The 20254-nt window shown below is 38.1% G+C and overlaps 1 protein-coding gene across 1 annotated transcript; it reads left to right on the top strand.

Annotated features, from left to right (window-relative positions):
• The first annotated feature begins 194 nt into the window (after nucleotides 1–194).
• Nucleotides 195–18872, top strand: gkup (glucuronokinase with putative uridyl pyrophosphorylase). The gene is made up of 23 exons (XM_084716878.1): nucleotides 195–349; nucleotides 2134–2240; nucleotides 2346–2390; nucleotides 2497–2650; nucleotides 2745–2816; nucleotides 3285–3373; nucleotides 6416–6572; nucleotides 6989–7066; nucleotides 9305–9396; nucleotides 9561–9666; nucleotides 9757–9836; nucleotides 9917–9985; nucleotides 10977–11037; nucleotides 11131–11147; nucleotides 11252–11309; nucleotides 12794–12886; nucleotides 12972–13032; nucleotides 13128–13241; nucleotides 15583–15640; nucleotides 15911–15979; nucleotides 16056–16119; nucleotides 16225–16296; nucleotides 18278–18872. The coding sequence occupies exons 1-23, from the start codon at nucleotides 293–295 to the stop codon at nucleotides 18371–18373; spliced, it is 1869 nt and encodes a 622-aa protein (XP_084573004.1). The 5' UTR covers nucleotides 195–292; the 3' UTR covers nucleotides 18374–18872.
• The last annotated feature ends 1382 nt before the right edge of the window (nucleotides 18873–20254 follow it).

Below are 20254 nucleotides of genomic sequence, written 5' to 3'. Positions count from 1 at the left end.
ATCTTCCTCCCAATTTTCTTTTTAATGTCTGGCACTAATATTGAATGTTCGACTTAATCCTTGAAATGCAAAATGAAAACAACTCATTGCTTTCTTTTTCTGCTTTCTATCGTTTGTTTTCATGTTCAGCGTGAAGATAAACTGAGTGGTCGCGCGTAGGTTTTATTTTGAAGGTCTTTTGCGGAAGTGCAGTACCTCATTGACGCTGTCAGTAACAGTTGCAGCTACGGTAGCCATCTCTCAATCCCTGCACAGTATTTATTTTTTAAAAGGAACACCAGAAGTGTCATCAATGATCTGCATACTGCTGGTAGCCGGCCACGGCACCGTCTTAGAGACACAAATTAAGGTGAGTAGCTTGAATGTTGCAGTATAAAGGAGATAACTCGAAGTAGTGCAAAGTTCATAAGCAGTCATCAGTACACTGAACTGCCTTAAAAAATCTGACACTTAACCGTAGCGTAACGTGTCAGCTCGCATGTTTACCAGTTAGACCACCAATAAGGACATGTACGGAATCATGGGGGTGCACGACTACGTTCGGCTTACACCTGACTCAACAAACATGCTGTAATTTTTTATAAAATTGCATTATTATCATGTGGACACAGCGGGTTACACTGCCCCCCACCGAGCATTGCGGTGGAATAGAAGTCGAGGAATTCGAAGGGGACCATTTATTGAAAGTTGATGTTTTGTGACAATAACTACCATTCATTGATGTATCTATGTAGCCGAATTTCTGGCGCTAGTCTAAAGTTGCCACGTAGAGCCTCGAACATTTTAACAAGTAGGCTACGTGTCTTTACGAAGAAAGAAAGACAACATAACGGTGCTAGCTAATTTGATTAAGTTTGTCTAACGTCACCTTCAAAGCAGGGGGCGGGACATGTTGTGTTCAGGAACACCTGAGAGTCCACGTGTCACCCAGAGTTTGACTTCAGTGTTTAAATAGTTTAGCCAATAGTCAAATTTCGTATTAATTCAAAGCTTGTAAGTTCTCTACATGTAGACCTCACGTGAATATATCGATATAACACAGTACATATATTACACAGTCAGTCACATATACTGTATTCGGGAATAACCATCAATTATTTATTTATTTTAATCAAAGTATCACTTAACGTTACATCGCCAGCATAGAAAAAAAAAGTTGCAGCATGTTTACATACAGGGTGTGTTTGTTAGTATCAGGGTGGAAGAAGTATTCTGACCCTTCAGTAAAAGTACAAATACACACTGAAATTACTCAATTTCAAGTAAAAGTCCTGCAGTCAAAACCACGCTGAAGTAAAAGTATGTAAATATTTATTCAAATATCATTAACATTATCAAAACATCCTAAATTAAAGTACTCCTTGTGCAGTAAAATTGTCAGTGTTTACTATTACATTGAATGTTTTTGGATTAATATTGTTGTATTTATGTGTATATTTTATTTTACTGCTCTAGATGTTGCCTCATATTGTATAAGATCATGATGTTTGTAGCATCCTTGTCTTGCGATGACATGTATCTTTAAAAAGTCAGCTATTTGTGGTTCCAGAAAAACAGTCTGTCTTCAGCTCTGTGATGATGCATTTCCCAGCTGATTTTTTAAAAATCATATTTAGCTGAAAGAGTAGGAGAGGTTTCTCATTTTATCACAAATATTCCAGTAATTCAAAATCACCCCTCTTTTGGTTTTTACTGGACACAATTGTAACTAGTAACCTAAGCTGTCAGATCAATGTAGTGAAGTAAAATTAACAACATTTGCCTTGAAAATGTAGTGGAATAGAAGTAGTAAGTTACATATAATGTAAAAAGTATTTTTGGGTTGTGGACAAAATAAGACATTTGAGGATATTATATAATATAATATATATATATATATATATATATTTTTTTTAACCATTTCCTGATATTTTATGGCCCAAACAACTAATTGATTAATAGAAAAAAATGATTGACAGGCTAATCATTAAAGAAAGAAAATATAGAGGTACATTCATGTGTTCTACACTGTTTTTTCTAACTGACATGATTTTGACAGAATTAATTAATCAATTAATTGAGAAAATAAGTGACAGATTGTACCACTATTTGAGTCCTCGCCTCGCCTACCCTATCCTCTCCTCTCCTCTCCAGAATGATGACACAGGTTTATACAGCCACCTGACTGGAGTACCAAAGGCCTTACTCCCTGGCACTGGAGGAAAGAAGCTCCTGGACTTCTGGTGGGAAACAGTCAACATGTGCGTAACAGTGGCAAGTGTCCCCTGATTATCCTCTGAGTCCTCCCGTGTCCCCAGTAACACATTTACTGCTTTAACATCTAACTGCCTGTTATCTGTCTCCAGGCGACAGCTGTTCACAGAGGTGTATCTGGTCACTAATGCAGACAAGTGAGTTCTGACTCGGGCATGATGACCCAGTCTGTGTTGATTTGTCTTGTTACAGTTTGTTGCTGAAGCAGCTTTAATTCTGTTCTCATTCCATTACCCTGAGCAGGTATAAACACTATGAGCGCTGGGCAACAGCTAACGATTTCCCCGTGGAAAATGTGGTGAATGACGGCAGCACGACGCTGGAGGACCGTCTCGGGGCCGTGGCTGACCTGCAGCTGGCCATACGCAGCCGCAAGCTGCAGGATGACATCATGGTGGTACGATGAGGATGTCCAATCACACAGCTGCTCAGTTACATTTGATTGTGTTGGTGTAACCTGTACAAAGAGTGTATTCTTTTTGTGTGATCAGATTGCAGGAGACATGCTGTGTGCAGACCAGAACTTTGACATTGCTCAGGTGATCCGCTTCTTCAGGTCAAAGGTGAGATGTTCGACAGTTTAAAAATATGTGCAACAGAACCTTTTGCAGACAAGTTTATTCACATACACAGCACCTGCAGTGTGGAACAACATGCCGACCAATTTAAAGCTTTTCTCATTGTAATCCATTTTTGCTTGCAGGTGTTCCAGTTTTGGCTAATTCATATTTTGACTGTTTTTATTTATTATTTTGGTTTCTATTTATTCTTATTTTTTTACTTATTGCTGCCACTTTTATGTAAGTTTCTATTTGATGTTTTTTCTGTCTTTGAGATTTTATTTTGTTGTTTTACTCAGCTACTTTGTAAATGAGGTCTCTACCACAATGTTTTCTTGAGTTTAAATAAAGATTGAATGAACGAATACACTCATTTTAATGGACATAAACCAAGTAATGTCATCTACCATCTGTGACAGAAAAGTCATGAGAAACTTGCAGTAGTTAATTCCTTTTGTGTGTGTGCTGCAGCCTGGAGAGCTGATTATTTACTACGAGCTGGAGGAAAGTGAGAAAAGCAGCTCCAGGGGCATCGTGGAGGTGTGCTCTGACACCCACAGGTGACATCAAGTTTTTTTCCTAAGTCTCATAAAGTACAACATGCTTATAATGTGTCTCAAAGTGTCTCATTGTGATGAGACCTCACTTCCCAGCTGTATATGTACATAAATGCGTAGTTACATCATTTTTTGTTTGTTTGTTTGTTTTTTTAAGTAGTGACCAAACAGTCACCAAACAGACACATTTGGACTCAAGCAAGAACCACTTGTACAAACAGATATGCTCTTAAGTTGTCTTGTATGAGTGATTTAGGAGAATTACCCACATTCACCATTTTATTTGAATTTTGAATTTTATTACAGGTACAAACAAGGTTTACGAGTGGCCCAGACCTCCCATGGAGTCATGCACAGTTAGTCTGCTACTGTTAGGTTGGGTCTGCAACCTTTACCCTCAAAAGAGCCAAAAAAGACAGAAAAGTCTGTCTAAAGCCACAACTATTTGTATATTTTCTCCTGAAGTCTTTTTTGGATTTGGCATCCATGGCTTGTCTACATTTTAGTTGAAACATTAGAACCATTTTTTTTTAATTTGGTGAATAGGCTACAAATTTTTATTTATAAATCACAAAGAACTTTAGACTTTAAAGTTTAACATGATCGTACCGTGACAATAAAGGCATTTTAATTGTTTTAAAAGAGAACGTCTCGGAGCTTTTGTGTTTTTTGTTCTCCTACCCAAACATTTTTGAGTTACACATTTTTTTTAGGGATGTCCCGATCACATTTTTTTGCCCCCGAGTCCAAGTCACTTGATTTTGAGTATCTGCTGATACCGAGTCCCAATCCAATACTTCAGCAATGCATTAATAATAAGAAGAAAAAAAGAGAACACATCCACAGTTCCACCACGCGAAATGCCCAGTTTGCACACATTACAAGTGTCTGTTGCACTGCCTTCGCTGTCCAGTTTAAAATACCTCCAAACTGCAGACATTTTCGCCGTCCCGAGGTGACACGTTTGCCCTGCGTTAGCCTACTAACTACCAGCTCACTACTATTATGTTGTCTGAATTCCCCGCTTGCCGTAAATTGTGACGTTTATGGTGTTGTTTCCGTCTGTGCAACAATGAATATTGATGTTGTGGAACTTATTAAAATTAAAACTAAGCCATTGTCATTCCATTTGACAATCTCTTTGTACCTCAGGATGAATTTAAAATGTGAACATGGCCATGCTTGTTGTTTTGTAAGGTTAAATCTGATAATTTCCACCTGATTCCGATCATTTCAAAATCACGTGATCGGCCCCGATTTCCGATCACGTGATCAGATCGGGACATCCCTAATTTTTATAATTGGACAATACAAGAATCACTTTTGACCTACAACAGTGATAGCTGGAAATTTAAATGTTAAAGATTAACTCTTATTTGTCTCCATATAATCTTTTGTCAAAGCCACAGAGAGCCACAGGAGAGGAGCTAAAGAGCCACAGGTTGCAGAGCCCTGGTTATCCAAAATTTTTTTCCACAAATGACTGCATATTTCATCACTTCAAAACAACTTTGAGTTTGAAAATCCTAAATTACACTTAATAATCATGTAGACCTTATCCAGTTTGACTATATTTTGTATTACAAAAATGATCCATACAGCCTAATGATATAATCATTAATTTAAAATGGTGATTACCTACTGTTAGATCCTGCCTTCACTTCTATTATGAGACAGATTATACTTTTCATCCATCTCTGTGAATCAGACTTCGTCTTCACCCTCTCCACCCACTGCACTCATCGAACCATCTCATTTTTTCAGTTCCTCGGCTTTATCAGGTTCCTTAATTCCACTGCTGATGCTGTTAAAATGTTGAACTTTCCTTCATGGATCTCTGAAAGTAGAACGTCAAACTCCAAACTTGTAAAGTTCCTCTTTTTACTCTTTGTTGTCATTTTAATGAGGCAGGAATTGCAGCCATATATGGTATTATTGAGGCATTAATTATGCTAATTAACGAGTCTCATGCATGTGCACTGGAATACACACAGGTGGATCATTAACACCATTATCTGAGGTTACAAGCATTGGCTGAATCTGATGTGGTGTGTTTGTATGAACATTTATTATGGAAAAACTGTCAGAAAAATTCAAGAATTCAAAAATTGTTTTTGCATGAGGTCCAATGTTTCTTACACAAAGACAGAGATAACTTCACTGAAATAATTTGCTGAATTTAAAAGAAAGGGCCAAATAATTTTGAATTTGTTGTAGGCAAATTTTCACAACGTTTGTAAAGTTTCTCCTAATTCAGTAACTCAGAAAATTGCCTGATTTTTTATTTTTTTTAGGTGGTCTAGGAACTTTCTCCACAGGTGACAGAGGTAGCCTGTATTGGTTAGCGTTTACGGTATTTGTAAAGTTTAATATATTTACCGCCATTAAAATGTTATCTTCTTTCATAGATTAAGTGTAAATAATGACATCAGTGAAAACAGCTTCAGATCAAATACCTAGCTGCCAAATGTCAGCACTTCAGCCAGGAGTAGTCACCTCTACATCGATGCCACAACAAAGTGATACAAAGTTTTTACAATGGAAAAAACATCTCAATATATTGCATATATCACTGAACACAAAAGAAGGCTTAACTGATTAAGAGTTTGCTTGAGCCATTTTTCAAAGGTAGCCTTCTCCTCACTCAACAAACCTCAAAACTGTGCAGTTTTTAAAGGGAGTCTGGGGATATTGGACTTACTAATTGAATGGTCTGCTGAGAGCCCAAGAACATAATTTGCATCACAGTGAACCACATGGAAATCAGACAGCTGTTTCATGTGGACTTATGCAAAGGATGTTAGTTGTGTGGGAGTTTTCTCACTGTGGCTGAGGACACATGGCGTGGCCACACAACCTCCGAATGTGGTCTGAGTAATCAGATCTCAGTGTGTCCTGGGTACAGTCACGCCTCTGCTTAGAGCTGTCCACTTGTGCTCTGATCACCCAGGATGCATGCTGATGCCAGGTGTAAACAGGCTCTGTGTGGTGGTTCAGAACTACATTGCAGATTTGATTTTAATCTGCTGTGGTTTCGTTGATCAGGATAACTCGCTTCTTGGAGAAGCCGCAGGAGGGGCTGACAGAATCACGGCTGGCCAGCGTGGTGTTTTACTGCATCCAGAGAGACACACTGTCCTACCTGTCTGACTTCCTCAACCTGCAGCCTCAAGCCACAGACAGGAGCTTTGGACGATTCTGGGTTCGTAAGTGTTTATTCAATAAATTATTTCAGAATAAATTATTACTTTTTCTTATTGTTATATCATGTAGGTTGACTTACACCTGAATGCCCTTACTTCACAAAGTCACGAGACCATAAGCTTTCACCAGCTTAATTAAACTGAGTTTTCTTATACAAGTTAAATTAACTACTGATATTAGATCTGCTGTGTAACTTCATAGACAATTATTAGACAAACCATTGTGTTTAATAGGGAAGATTGATTCTAATTGCTGTGATTTCAGTTTAATCTGTTTAATCATAATGATGGTAAAACTGAGATCACTTAGTAGATTATGTGCAGGCCTACTTTACCAAACCCAAATGACATCAGTGCCTGAATCATGAATTGATTGATTAATAACCAGTTACTCTTATGGCTCCTTTCTCTTCAGGAGTGGCTCATTAATGAGAAGCAGCTGGACGTGTTTGGGATGAAGCTTCCTACAGGCTTCCAGCTCATCGGACAAGTGGTTTGTATTCTTCAATCAGTTCATCAGCTGTGCTTTATGTTGTTTTGTCGCAGAGCGTTTCCTTCAAACTCATAGATTATAATGGATGAAGGCAAGAGATGAACCCCTGAAGATGACCATTATTAATTTTACACTTCGTTTGTTCTGTATAGGAAGATTGATGGTCATTCTGGAATACTTTGGATTATTTAAAGGTGGGTTGTATCAGGTTTTTATCTTTAGTCGGTGTATTACCTGCAGTGCTTGGTATGTCCTCACTTTGAAGAAGCAGAAGGAGCACTGGTGTAGGAAGATAAATGTTGGATAGCAAGGTAAAGCAGGGAAAATATTCCAAATACAGTGTACACTTAAACTGATGTTGATTTCTTTTTGTTTTGCTTCCTACACCAGCACTCCTGCTGCTTCTCCTAACGGGTCATATACTGTGGAAAATTACCTCATTCAACCCAACCTCAAATAATCCAAACTGTCCCTTTACAGGAGTAACATTGTTGGACTCACAATGGTCGATGGAGCAGAATCAGAGATGTCATCTTTTTTATTCCACACATTCTTCCTTGTTAAAATCTGGCACCTATATTACCCAAAATGGATTGCTGACAGTCCATTCAGAGAGTGTTTAATGCTAGTAGCAGGCTACAGAGGTCTGGTAAGCTCACTTCTTTCTAACACCACACCCTGAGATTTTCTTTTTCAAACTTGTAGTCTTAAGACCCAACTGACCCTGACTCAAGTGACATCATTTGAGGTAATTTATCAGACTCCACGCTCCTCCCTCTGGAGCCACATAACACTCGCCAACACCTGGAAACACACTTTGATTTCTAACATTGGTGGAGTTCCCCTTTATCTTATAAATCAAAGCATATTGCAGTGTGTTGAAGCATTACTCAGAAATCATGTAATGTGAGATCACCTGCAAACTGGGCACTGTTGCTCAAAATATCCGCTGTCACTTCAGAGGAAAGTCTACACTAGATGAATCTGAGTGCATGTTATTGGTCCTGGAGAATAAGTTTCTTATAGTTTTTTTTTCAACTGCAGAAACACTGTTGCAGTTCTCAAAACACAGACAGCAGTCACTGCACTGAGCAGCACAACGCTTCATTTGTTCTGCCAAAGGCTTCAGTCACTCACGCAAAGCGTTTAACTCCTGTGTGAAAAGTGTATAATTCGAAAGTGAAATGTCTCTTTATCACTGCTTAAAGGGACAGTTCAGCCTAAATTCAAAAATACATTTTTGTCCTCTTACCTGTGGTGCTGTTTATCCACCTAGATAGTTTCAATTCGAGTTGTGAATTATGGAGATATCAGTTGTAGAGGAGAGGTCTGCCAATATAATGGAATTAGATGGAACACCAAAAGAACATTTTAAAAAAACTCCACAGCAATGTCTCTTTCCAGAAATCATGACCTCATTACTCAAGATAATCCACAGACCTTGTTGTGAGCAGTTTGATGTAGGAACTACTTTTTTGCATTAGAAAGAAAGTATTTCCAGGAGATTCTACTGTAGAAAGAAAGTAGTACCTACATAAAACTGCACATATATGATGATGCCAGACTACTGAAAGATATTAAAAGTTAGGATGATTGAGTGCATTATTGTGCATTCTAAGGTTTTTTCTCAGTGAGCATGTTGATAAGTGCATTTAAGAGTAATACAAACCATTACAAAACCAATGTACTCTGAAATGCATATTATATGTGAAAATCAAGTGTGAATTTGAGAATTGCACATAGAGTTTGGAGAATAACTACTTTCTTTCTGCAGTATAATCTACTGGAACCATTTTAAAATCTATCAGAACTACTTTCTTTCTACTACAAAGAAAGTAGTTCCTACATTTGGATTATCCTGAATTACTGGGTCATGATTTTTGGAAAGAGACACTGGTTTTAGATTTTTCAAATGTGTTTTTGGTGCTTTGAGAACCAAAAACCAGCTGCCTTTTAGCCCCATTATATTGGAGGGGAGGCAGATATTTGCAAAACATGCCAAAAAAAATCCAGATGGATAAACAGCATAACAGGCCAGGGGAAAAATTTATTTTTGATTTTGAGGTTGAACTTTCCCTTTAATATTTCTTCTAATATTAAGGGCAGGTTGGCTGACTCTACACTGCACTCACACAGGCACTGGATGCTGTTTTTCTGTTGCAGCTGTGGGTTTGTGTGTAGAAAAACCCTCTTGTAGTTTGGTTTCCTCTAATAACACACTTCCTCTTGACATCTCAGGGTCTGTCAGACTACACCAAGTGGCTCACCCACTACTCCACCAAGCAACAAGACAATCCTGCCAAACCAATCACATGTCGATCATACGCCAGGTAAGAAAACACAGATGACTCTCACTTCACTTGAGTGCAGATTCCTGTTTTTTTTCCACAAATAAAAGCCTCATTCTCCTTTGTAACTCACAACAAGAGCGCTTGAATGTTAGAGCCTGACAGATGCTGAAAGAATTCGCTTGCAAATATGTGATGACTCATAGGGTCGGATTAATGGGAAATCCCTCAGACGGCTTCAACGGGAAAACCATCGCCATGTCCATCTCCAACTTCTGGGCCGAGGTCACTCTAGTGGAGAGCCAGACTTTGGTAACGCACATGTCTACGTCCGCTCATAAGCTAAAACACTTCAATCAGGGAAAAAGGTGCAGAGTCATGTGAATTTCTGTGACTCTGCAGGTTTTACTCCCTCATCCGCTCAATGACCCCACAGAGTTTGGAAGCCTGCAGGATCTGTTTTGCATCAGCAGGAAAGAAGGGTGCGTACACGCAGCGAGCTGAAAAATATATCAGAGACTTTCAGGCTCTTTGACAACGTTCTGTTCATCATCCACTGCAGGTACCTGGGAGGTCTGCGGCTGCTGCAGGCCACCTGTAAGAAGTTCTACCAGTTCTGTTCCAAACAAGGGTGAGATCAGTAACTGAGACACTGTGATTCTTGTTATTTGTTACGAGACAGTCCCTCAGGATTTTGCAGGCTTTTTGGGGGATTGTTGCGGAATAAAATTTCTCATTTCACAGCAGGTTTTTAAAAAAAATTGTGATGCATGTTGCCATCGTTTAAGGTGATTTTTTTGCAAAGAAATTGCAGCAACATGTGAAAATTGCACCAAAAAAAGTTGATTTTTTTTTTTTATTTCTTTAATCGCTTTTTTGTATATTGAATTAGAAATCAAAGGCAATTTATTCCATGAGGAATGAGTGTTCCATCTAATCTTACTGGAAAGACTCAGGATTACAAAAATTCTAACAAAATATGCTCTAAATGCAAATGAAGAAGTTCACTTGGGGGATATTCCACAAAGAAGCAAAATATTGGAGCTAAAATTCAAACTAGCACAAAATAATAAAAAAAATAAAATAAAAGTACACAGAGCATTGATAAAGGTCAATAACTATTAAATAATAAATTAATTAATTCATTAAATAATACAACAAACTAGTAAACAATAAAACACTGAGCAGGTTCATTTAAATGCACAGTATATGTATGATCTTAGTGAGGGGGGTTGCTATGATTGCTGGAACTCTTGGGAAACTACAACGGTTGGTCAAAGTTGCATAAAAGTTTGGGTTATTGGACACACTTGCAGAGTGGTGCAGAATTCACAGGGATTGGCTGAATTTGCTTTAATTGTTGCAATCACAACGTGGCAACTTCCTGGAGGGACTGAGAAGCGGTTGTGTATATTTTTTATCAGAAGCAGATAACTGGAATACAGATCTTTAATTACATTCAAATCAAGCAAGTATTAGCATTAGCGTATCTCTTTACCCTTTATAAGTGCAGTTTCTAGCAAATGCTCTAATATCACAGGACACTCACATATAGGGACAGTCACTTTCCCCGCTCCGGCTCATTCAGTGTCTGCTGCTGTGTGTTACTTTTTTTGCTGCAGTATTGCTTTGACAAAGCAGAACTTCACACTGAAGTACGACACCAACATTCCTCGGCAAGTGGTGAGGATCCGTTCAAATGCTGAGAAATGATTCAAAACACAAATGTGAAAGTGTTATGTAATGATGACATTATTTCTCTGTGTTTTAATGAAGGGCCTCGCTGGAAGCAGGTAAATAGTTGTGTTTGATGATTTTCTATCTGTACAGCCTAATTCAAAGGTAGTTTTTCAATTCAGTAACTAATGTGTTTACAATATATACATTTTTTCCACAGTGCCATCGTCTCAGCTACTTTGAAGTGTCTCATGAAGTTCTACAACATCACAGACAATGTAAGAATGTTAGCTATTTGTCCCATCTCCTATGCTTACCAAAGGCATCAGAGTCTGTCACTATTTGCTATTATCAAAACCTGTGACATCTTCACTTATCATATTACAAATTCAGTAGATTTCCTTCCAAATCCAGTGAAGTTACACACAGTGAAAGCAGCACTGTAGAGCCTGGTGGAAGCTGAAATTTTACACATTTTGTGGCGGCTGTGGCTCAGGAGGTAGAGGGGTTGTTCTTGAAGACGTTTCACCTCTCATCTAAGAAGCTTTTTCAGTTCTGACTGACTGGTTGGGAGTTCAGGTATTAAACCTCTGCGGGGTCATTAACGCCTGCCTACAACACCCTGAGGCAAAAGCGTGACCACCCCATGGACAGAACACCCAGACACAAGCAGGAAAGTGTAGTGTTTGCAGTCCAGTGTAAGGAGGAGTGCTCAGACCTGTACATCAGGGAGACAAAACAACCGCTGCATAAGCGCATGGCACAAAACAGGAGAGCCAGTTCCTCAGGTCAGGACTCAACAGTCCACCTACACCTTAAAGCCAAGGGACACTCCTTTGAAGATGGCAACGTCCGTATTTTGGCCAGGGAAGACAGATGGTTTGAGAGAGGAGTAAAATAGGCCATTTATGTTAACCTAGGATGGCCATCCCTCAACAGAGGAGGTGGTCTACGACACAACTGTGACTCTGATGACTCACATGATGGCAGCGTGAGTCAGTGACTCACAGGGGACCTTAACGACTGTCATTCACACTTCCCCGCCAGGTGACCCTGACAGTTCACACAATGGAAGGGCGGGCTCATGAGTCGCATGCCCCTTAAGGTGTTAACGACCCCACATAGGTTTAATACCTGAACTTCCAACCAGTTAGTCAGAACTGAAGAAGCTTCTTGGAAGAGAGGCGAAACATCCTCAAGAACTTTATCAAGTCCTGCTGCCTACGACAACCTTTGCTACAAACCCCGTATGTCACCAATGGCTGCTCACTGTTCCTCAGGAATGGGTTGAAATGCAGACATCAAATTCCACTATACTGTGTATCATTGTTGGTGATGAATAAAATTGATTCTTCTTTCATTTATTCATTAGTTGTAACCACTTATCCAAAGAATTCTTCTTCTAATTTTTAATTAATTTATTATTTTTAATTTACTTTGGTCAAAATAACTAATTTTGACCATTGTGTGTCAATAACAATATTTACTTGAAGGCTTCCTGAGAGCCTGCCTCTCTGCATTTAGTCTTTTAAGATACCTGGACCTGGTCTGAATCAAACAACCAATCAGGGTTTGCTAGCATGTAAACTGGCCAATCACAGTAACTCTGTACTGACAAAGGTCAACCGGGTTGCAAAGAGAGGCGGATTTTGCATTGTGTTTGTTTAAATTGCCTACAGCAGCTTTAAGATAAATGTGAAAATGAGACAAAATGTACCCTAAATGTCTTTAGCTATTGATATATTTTTATTTTACACTCCAGGATCTCCCAAAGCCAATCCGAGCCAACTTCATCCTCAACGTGGAGACTGATGAACTTTTCATCACTGCTGGCCTGCAGGACAGAGTTGTGCAGGTCAGTAACAGAGTCAGAAACTTCAGTCAGATGTCTTTCATTTAATGCCTGTCTTTAATTAATTGTCTGCCCCTTGTCATTTCAGGTGTATGAAGGTTTAGTCTACATGGATTTCAGCAAAGACCTCATGGAGGAGCAGGGCTACGGTACTGAAGTCACCGTCCGTCTGTAGATGCACAGTAAATAATACAAATACAAATTTATTTCCTAATGTTTGTCTTTGTGTGTTTTCTGTTATCAGGAAACTATGTTTCTATGGACATGAATGGGCTCCCACCCTTCTGGCTGGCTTACCTGAGCGATCCCAGTGACTCTGGACGCATTCATAGCAACATCAGACAGCGCTGGCTCAGTGGTATGTCAAACATTACAGCAGCAGGTCAAAGGTCACTGCTAAAAAGTCCTCAACAAACAAGGGAGCCACTGTTTGACCAGTATGGTTTTGATTCTGATACGGAAAAGGAGATGATGATATTAGTCATTTGTAATGGTGCATCAGTGTGTTAGTGAGTCTACAACTTTGCTCCAGACTGAAACAGTTATTGGATGGATTGCCATAAAATTTGGTGACAGTCTGTGAGGATTTGTAATTAGAAAGACTACACACCCAGAAGTTGTGTAAGTGATGTCGTGACTTTCTCCTTCCAAAAGCTAACAATGCCTGAGCGTTTTTGTACAAGGATGTAGTCAGACAGGCAACGGTCCTTACTTGTTCTTTCTGACATATACTGTATGAGATGAGAGATGTAGTTCATTGAGCACTTTTACATAATTAAACTACAACAAACTGTGACTTTCTTGACTTGTAATCTTTTAAATTAACCAACATCATATGTATAAATCGTGGCACAGTTCAAACAGGATCCAAAAATGATTAGTCTCTCACCATAGACTACCGTTCATATGTTCTCCATAGCGAGGTCCCATGGGGGGAACCAGAGGGCCGTGACTTCACCTATCTATATAGCACATAATAGGCAGAGGTGGAACGTAACTATAAGTGCAAATAGTTTGTTACTGTCCTCAAGTACATTTCTCAGGTATCTATGCTTTACTTGAGTTGTTATTTTTCTGCCAACTTTACTTTTATTTTCTACATTCATACGCAAATACCTATACTTTCTACTCCTTACATTTTCAAAACAGACTTCTTAGTTAAGTTTTAATACATTTCAGGGCAGTTATTGATTATTTTTATTTTGCATCATTGTGCGCTGCCTTCCCAACATCAAGACTGATTTCAACCTCAATGGACAAGAACAATAACACAAGGAAAAGATGATTCCTTGGTGCATCCATCAGTTTAGATCACACACGAGCATGACAAACTTCTCCAGAAGAAAACAACATGAAAGACATAACAGATGAATCAGGCAGAGAGCGAGACCCCTGTGGAGAAAAGACATCTAGTCAATCTGTCAGCTGTCTGTGAGAGGCTTTTTAGCACTGCAGGGCTGATTTTTTAGACCCAGAAGGGCACTTAGATTCAAACGGTTTAGAAAACCAGCTTCTGCTGAGGCTGAACAAAAGATTTTGGTCGTCCAGTGGAGATGACAGAATCTCTAACAAAAGAAAAAAAGGAGCTTAATTAGACTCTAAGTGTGTTCTTGTGTTTCTCATAATGTTTCAGGTTCTGTTGCTGACATTGAAAACTGATTTGCAAATTAGAGCAACCTTAATCTTAATTATTTTCAGTATATTCAGTATATACTTTATCTGAACTTAGAGTGACTTAACTTTAATAGTCTTCAAACAATTTTAATATGAGTTTAGGTTCAGTTGACTGAACAGAAGCAGCTGGTAGAAATGTCATTCAGAAGGTGAATTTTTACTTTTATACTTTGAATGCTTATTCACCTTTACTATTTTTTTTTACTCAAGTAAAGAATGTGTGTACTTTTGCCACCTCTGATAATAGGCGAGGATTAGGGGTGAGCATAGAACATAGCAGTCTTGGAACTTAGGACCTTGGGAACATAGACATGACCCTCTGTCACTGTGAGCATGTTAGGATGCTAACATTAGCATTTAGCTCAAAACAACGCTGTGCCAAAGTATGGCCTCACAGAGCTTATAGTTTGATTGCAGTCTATTAGTCTTGTTCTATGTCTAATAGGGCTACAACTAACGACTATTTTCATAGTGGATTAATCAGTCGATTACTTTCTCGATTAATAGTTTTTTGCCTATAAAATAACAGAAAATGGTGAAAAATATTTGTCACTGTTTCCCAAAGCCTAAGATGACATCCTTAAATGTCTTGTTTTGACTGCAACCAAAAGATAATCAAATTAGCGAGGAATAAAGAAACCAGAAAATATTCCCATTTAAGAAGCTGGAATTCAGAAAATTTAGTTTTTTTAGTACTCAGACTGATTAAATGATTATCAAACTAGTTGGTGATTAATTTAGTAATCAATTTATAATTGATTATTTAGTTGATCGTTGCAGTTCTAATATCTTATGTCATTTTTATGGTCACTTACTGTTACTGTTAGAAAAGCTGCTGATTTTATGAGCAAAACATTTCAGTTTTCTGTAAGCACACAAAAGTTCTTCAGTCCTTTTTTAAAAACAACACGCCAGCCCATCTGCATATTTAGTACATATTCTTCTGTTCCTTTAAGCAGTTATAAAAGTGGAAACACATTGGTTTGTTTGATGAAGTACTAAAATGCTGCTCTGTCTTTCCACAGGCGAGCCTCTGGTGGTCGAGGCCATGAAGACTTTTGCTCAGCTCACTGATCAGGCCAGGTTGGTTCGAGTACTTTAAGTGGGTTGTGGATCAACAGTTTTGCAATAAATAGCAATGGAGCTTTTGTCAAATATATCAGGTTAAAGGCTAGACATAAATAACTATTGGAACATTTATATTTCCCTTTTGCACAACAGTGTCAAAGTGGCTTTGGGCTTTCTGAAATGTGTCAAATGTTTATGCACTGTGAGCTCCAAGAAATACCTCATGCAAAGTGTTGCTGCAACGTTTCTGACAGAAATGACTGACTGAAAATATTCCTCCCTCAGGACGGCTCTGCAGGACAGGGACTGGAGCTGTCTGGCGCAACTGATGGACGAGAACTTTGAGCTGCGGAGGTAAACAGCATATTTTGACGTGAGGCTTCCATGTTACAGTATCACTCACAGCTAAAGTAACAACACATCCTCACAGGTATGTCTACACTGACGAGTGTCTGGGCCCTGGAAATCTCAAGATGGTTCAGCTGGCGAAGCAGGTAGGTGCTCTGAGGTTCCACTGCCTGCTCAGACCAGAGCATGTTTTATTCAACATTTGTGTGCACTTGTTTATGCATTCATAAAGTTTGTGGTGCTTCTTGCAGTTTGGCTCGGCGGTGAAATTACCAGGCAGCGGAGGGGCAGTGGTGGGTCTGTGTCTGGATAATGCAAGACTGGTAAGACTGCACTGCGTGGAAGTTATTGTTTTTAGCTGACGTTCTGTATCAACTCCCATTTAAGGACAGAGATTTAGAGCCTCATCTTCATGTTGACATTCCTAAGTCTTTCTTGGTTACTGGACAGTCCACCCCAAAATACAAAAAAACCCCACCCAAAAATACAGATTTGTCCTCTGGCTTGTAGTGCTGTTTATCCATCTAGACAGTTTTTGTGTGATTTGCATTTTTGTAGATATCAGCCCTAGAGATGCCTGCCTCTTCTCCGATATAATGGGAGTGAATGGCTCTCAGCTTGTCATGCTCAAAGTGAATGCTAGCAAAACACTAGCTAACTAGCTAGCTAATCTACATCAGGCATCAGCTAGTGAGCTAGCATTTTGCCAACATTACCTAACTACAGATGTGGTACTGAGGTACCACATTTACTCAACTGTTATTGGAGCACAGAATGTGTGGCAAACATAAACCCATCATAATTAAATTAATTACGAATTACAACAAAACACAGCAGTGAAGCTGCAGTGGAGACAGTGAAGCAGAGGAAGTGAAAGTACTTCCTGACAACAACTTGAGTAAAAAGTACAAAGGCGATGTTTTCATGTTCTTTGTCCGCAGTAGTTGTTACAACCACAGCGTGCTTGAGGTACATATGCACATGATAAGAGAATGTTATCAGGTTCTCACTAATATATGTTGAGTACGTGAAATATTGCCAGTGAATAAGTCCATAATGACACACAGCTGAGAAGATGAGGCTTCAGCTGTAATAATTTTAATTTTAATAGCTTTGGAAATCTATCCAGACATATATTGTGGTTGAGCTTGCATTTACATATCATAAAAGACTGGACAATAGGCCTTGGCAGAGGTCTGCACTGTCTGAGTTCCCTTCTAATGTCTGATGTAATCAAGAGACACCATCTTCAGTTTCTCTGCTAAATGCTTAGTCACTCTGATTTGTGTTTCCTTGCAGAGATATCCAGTGTTGTAAGATATTGTTTGTTGCAAAGATACACTGCCTTATACTTTGGTTGTGGCAAATCTTCACATTAATTTGTGACTTCATCCCTAAAAGGCACAAAGTTTTAATTTCTTGTCATTGTTTTAGTGGAGGAAAAACAAACTAATTAGATTATTCCCACCTAGAAGTAGTCATCTGTTTTATGATCACAGCTGTCTTGTACTCAATCTGGCATTTAGATTAGGGCTGCACAATTAATCGCAATATTATGGAAATGACAATATGGTCAGAAAATATGTGAAGAAGAAGTACTCTAGTGCTGCAGAGATATTCTTGCCTAAAAATCTTGTTTTCCAGATTAAAGGAAACATGTTTGTTTGGTACAGACCACAATAAATGTTACATAACCATGATTTCTATAGGCTTTTTTGGTTCAGAAAAAATTTAAATTGTACTACAAAAATGATAATTCCCACTAATTGTATCACAAAAATAATCAGAATATTACTTTTTTACCATATCATGCAGATGACTTAGGTGACTTGAAAACAAAAAGGAGCAGCTTGTTTTCTGTTCTGAATCAATAACTAACATGTTTGCATGATTTGAAACAGATGATAACTGAAAAAAGTTCAGTGTGATGTCTGACGGCTTGGACAAATGAAGTCCATGGTTAATGAAAAAGATCTGGAGATAAAACTGAGGTGAAACTATACAGTGATAGCAGTCCTATGCAAAATGTCAACACCCAGTAATATATGTAGCAAATGTACACTAGAATAATATTTTTACTACCTTTAATCTTACTGTTCGAGGAAGCAAAAGCTCCAGCCCTTACATAACTAAATTAAGTGCCATCTAAGTGGACCATGGCTTCTTTGTTCATTTATTTCTTGCTTAATTAGACTCTAACCTAACAAATCCAGTCTTAAGATCAGGGCTACATTCGTAATTAACCTGTTCAGAGTTGTAAATCGATGCCCTGCTGTCTGATGCAGTCTGTGTTTGGCCCACTAGGTGGAGATGAGGCAGGCCTTCCAGGAGGCAGGCTGTGTCTTCTGTGTCATCGCACCATACAACCCATCTGCCAGCTCTGTCGGCGGCCAACACTAACCTCACATCTCCCCACGACTCAGTCAGGCTACTCGGGGCCAACTCGCGGGCATCAGTTGGAAACGGCACAGCGTGGCCTTCAATGAGTCCCAATGTCATTTCATAGGAATCATAACTGCAGTGGACAGCAACATTGAAGATCACTTACATGAAATTATGTGTAAGCCATGCGTAAAATTAATCAGGGTGATAATTTGGGTAAGAATTTACCATTTCAATCAAATAATGTTTAGCATTACTTCACGCTGTCCCTAGAAAATTAGAGATTCTATATATTTTAAAGTATTGTTGCAGATTACATGAGATTCAGGACGCTGAAGGTGTAGTTACTCAACACCGTTTTACCAAATTTATTATCCATAACAATGTAAAAAATATTATTTGAATTATTTTTCTACATTTGTGATACATTAATTGTATAGACTCTATAGACTTAATCTCATTATCTTTGTATGATAAATGTAATTTTGTAAACAAATTAAAAGTAATTTTTATAGCACTTAGTGTTTTGTTATGTGTACTGTGTGTGTACCTGTACATTTATGCCAAACCCTTTTTAACATTTAATCACTAGTAAGAAGAATTCAACAGTTGAATTTCCACATGTTGAAAAAAGGATTGTGACAAGTAGAAATGTCATTCATTTTGGATATGTATGAGATATTTACAGTGATTTACAGTGACATTTTTACAAGTGCAAATACCCTTTTTGGTATCTAAAATTAAATTCTGACTAGTTACAGAAGGAATTGTGGATATCTCTATTATAATTAATAGTGCAAATATAATTGTCACTTAGTTACAATTATATATCGTATCTGAAACTGCACACTTACTAGTGATAAATTCAAGCCAAAATATCAGTGATTTAATTTTGACTACTCAGAACTACATTTTAGATCACTAGAATTCCATGCATATGTTTAATATAAGAAACTGAATCATTGATATCAAGAATTAACATTTTGACTACTGAGAAATTAGTTGTAGATATCTTGCAACTAGACAAAATTACATTACGGATATATTAACTCAGAATTATAACATTAAAATTGAATGACCGATATCTGTAAGTGAGTTTGAGTAGAAGTCAATGGTGAAAGCTGACTAGGTGTAAGGAATTACAGATATATTGGACATTTCCACTAGTAATATATTCATTGTTGATATCAATATTTAACATTTTGACTAGGGAGAAATTAATCGTAGATATTAATTAGAATTGCTACTAGTCAAAGTTACATAATGGATATTTTGTCTTGTAATTCTAACCAGACAAAAACCATTGCGTTTGGTTCTTAAAAATATGTTATTCTTTGTAACTTAAAGTAGCAGCCATGACCTAAGCATGTGCAAAAAATGTGTATGAACTGTCTTTGGTGACGAATGTTTGAATTGTGTTTGTACAACTGCAAAACAAAACCAATACAGCAGTCAGTGGCAGTCCTTTTATAACATAAAACAAAAATAATAAAATAATTGACCATGTAATATCATGATAGATATCTTTACAGTCCTGTGCAGTATCAAGAATTATTTTTGCAATATTCAATATATTTTTACATTCCTAGCTATTACACATAAAGATTAAATGTTAGGAGGGCTTGCCATAGTCGCTTACCAATTACTGATGGCAATTGTAACAGGGTAATTGTAGAGCACTCACTTCCTCCAATCAGAAACAAGCTAGAGTGATGACACTTACTCTGCAGATGCTCTGTAGGATTTTTTCTCTGCTTGTTGAACAGGAGCAGGATCATTTCACCCCAGCAGGGGTTTTTGACAAAATTGTTATTTTGAGATATGAAAGTTATTTTTTAGATGTACAGCAGCTGTCTAAAGTTTAAATGACTGCAAACAAAAACTTCTATCACTCTTATC

Source organism: Lutjanus erythropterus, chromosome 4 (assembly GCF_056507025.1).
Source record: "Lutjanus erythropterus isolate fLutEry1 chromosome 4, fLutEry1.hap2, whole genome shotgun sequence".
In the NCBI taxonomy this organism is placed as follows: domain Eukaryota; kingdom Metazoa; phylum Chordata; class Actinopteri; order Lutjaniformes; family Lutjanidae; genus Lutjanus; species Lutjanus erythropterus.
This window is presented reverse-complemented; position numbering and strand designations above follow the sequence as displayed.

Excerpts from the sequence above, each read along its gene's own strand:
- gkup (XM_084716878.1), top strand. The coding sequence starts at position 293 with ATGATCTGCATACTGCTGGTAGCCGGCCACGGCACCGTCTTAGAGACA. Across the intron at positions 6,573-6,988 it reads GGAGCTTTGGACGATTCTGG|GAGTGGCTCATTAATGAGAA; the intron begins GTTCGTAAGTGT and ends CTTTCTCTTCAG. Across the intron at positions 15,980-16,055 it reads GAGAACTTTGAGCTGCGGAG|GTATGTCTACACTGACGAGT; the intron begins GTAAACAGCATA and ends ACATCCTCACAG.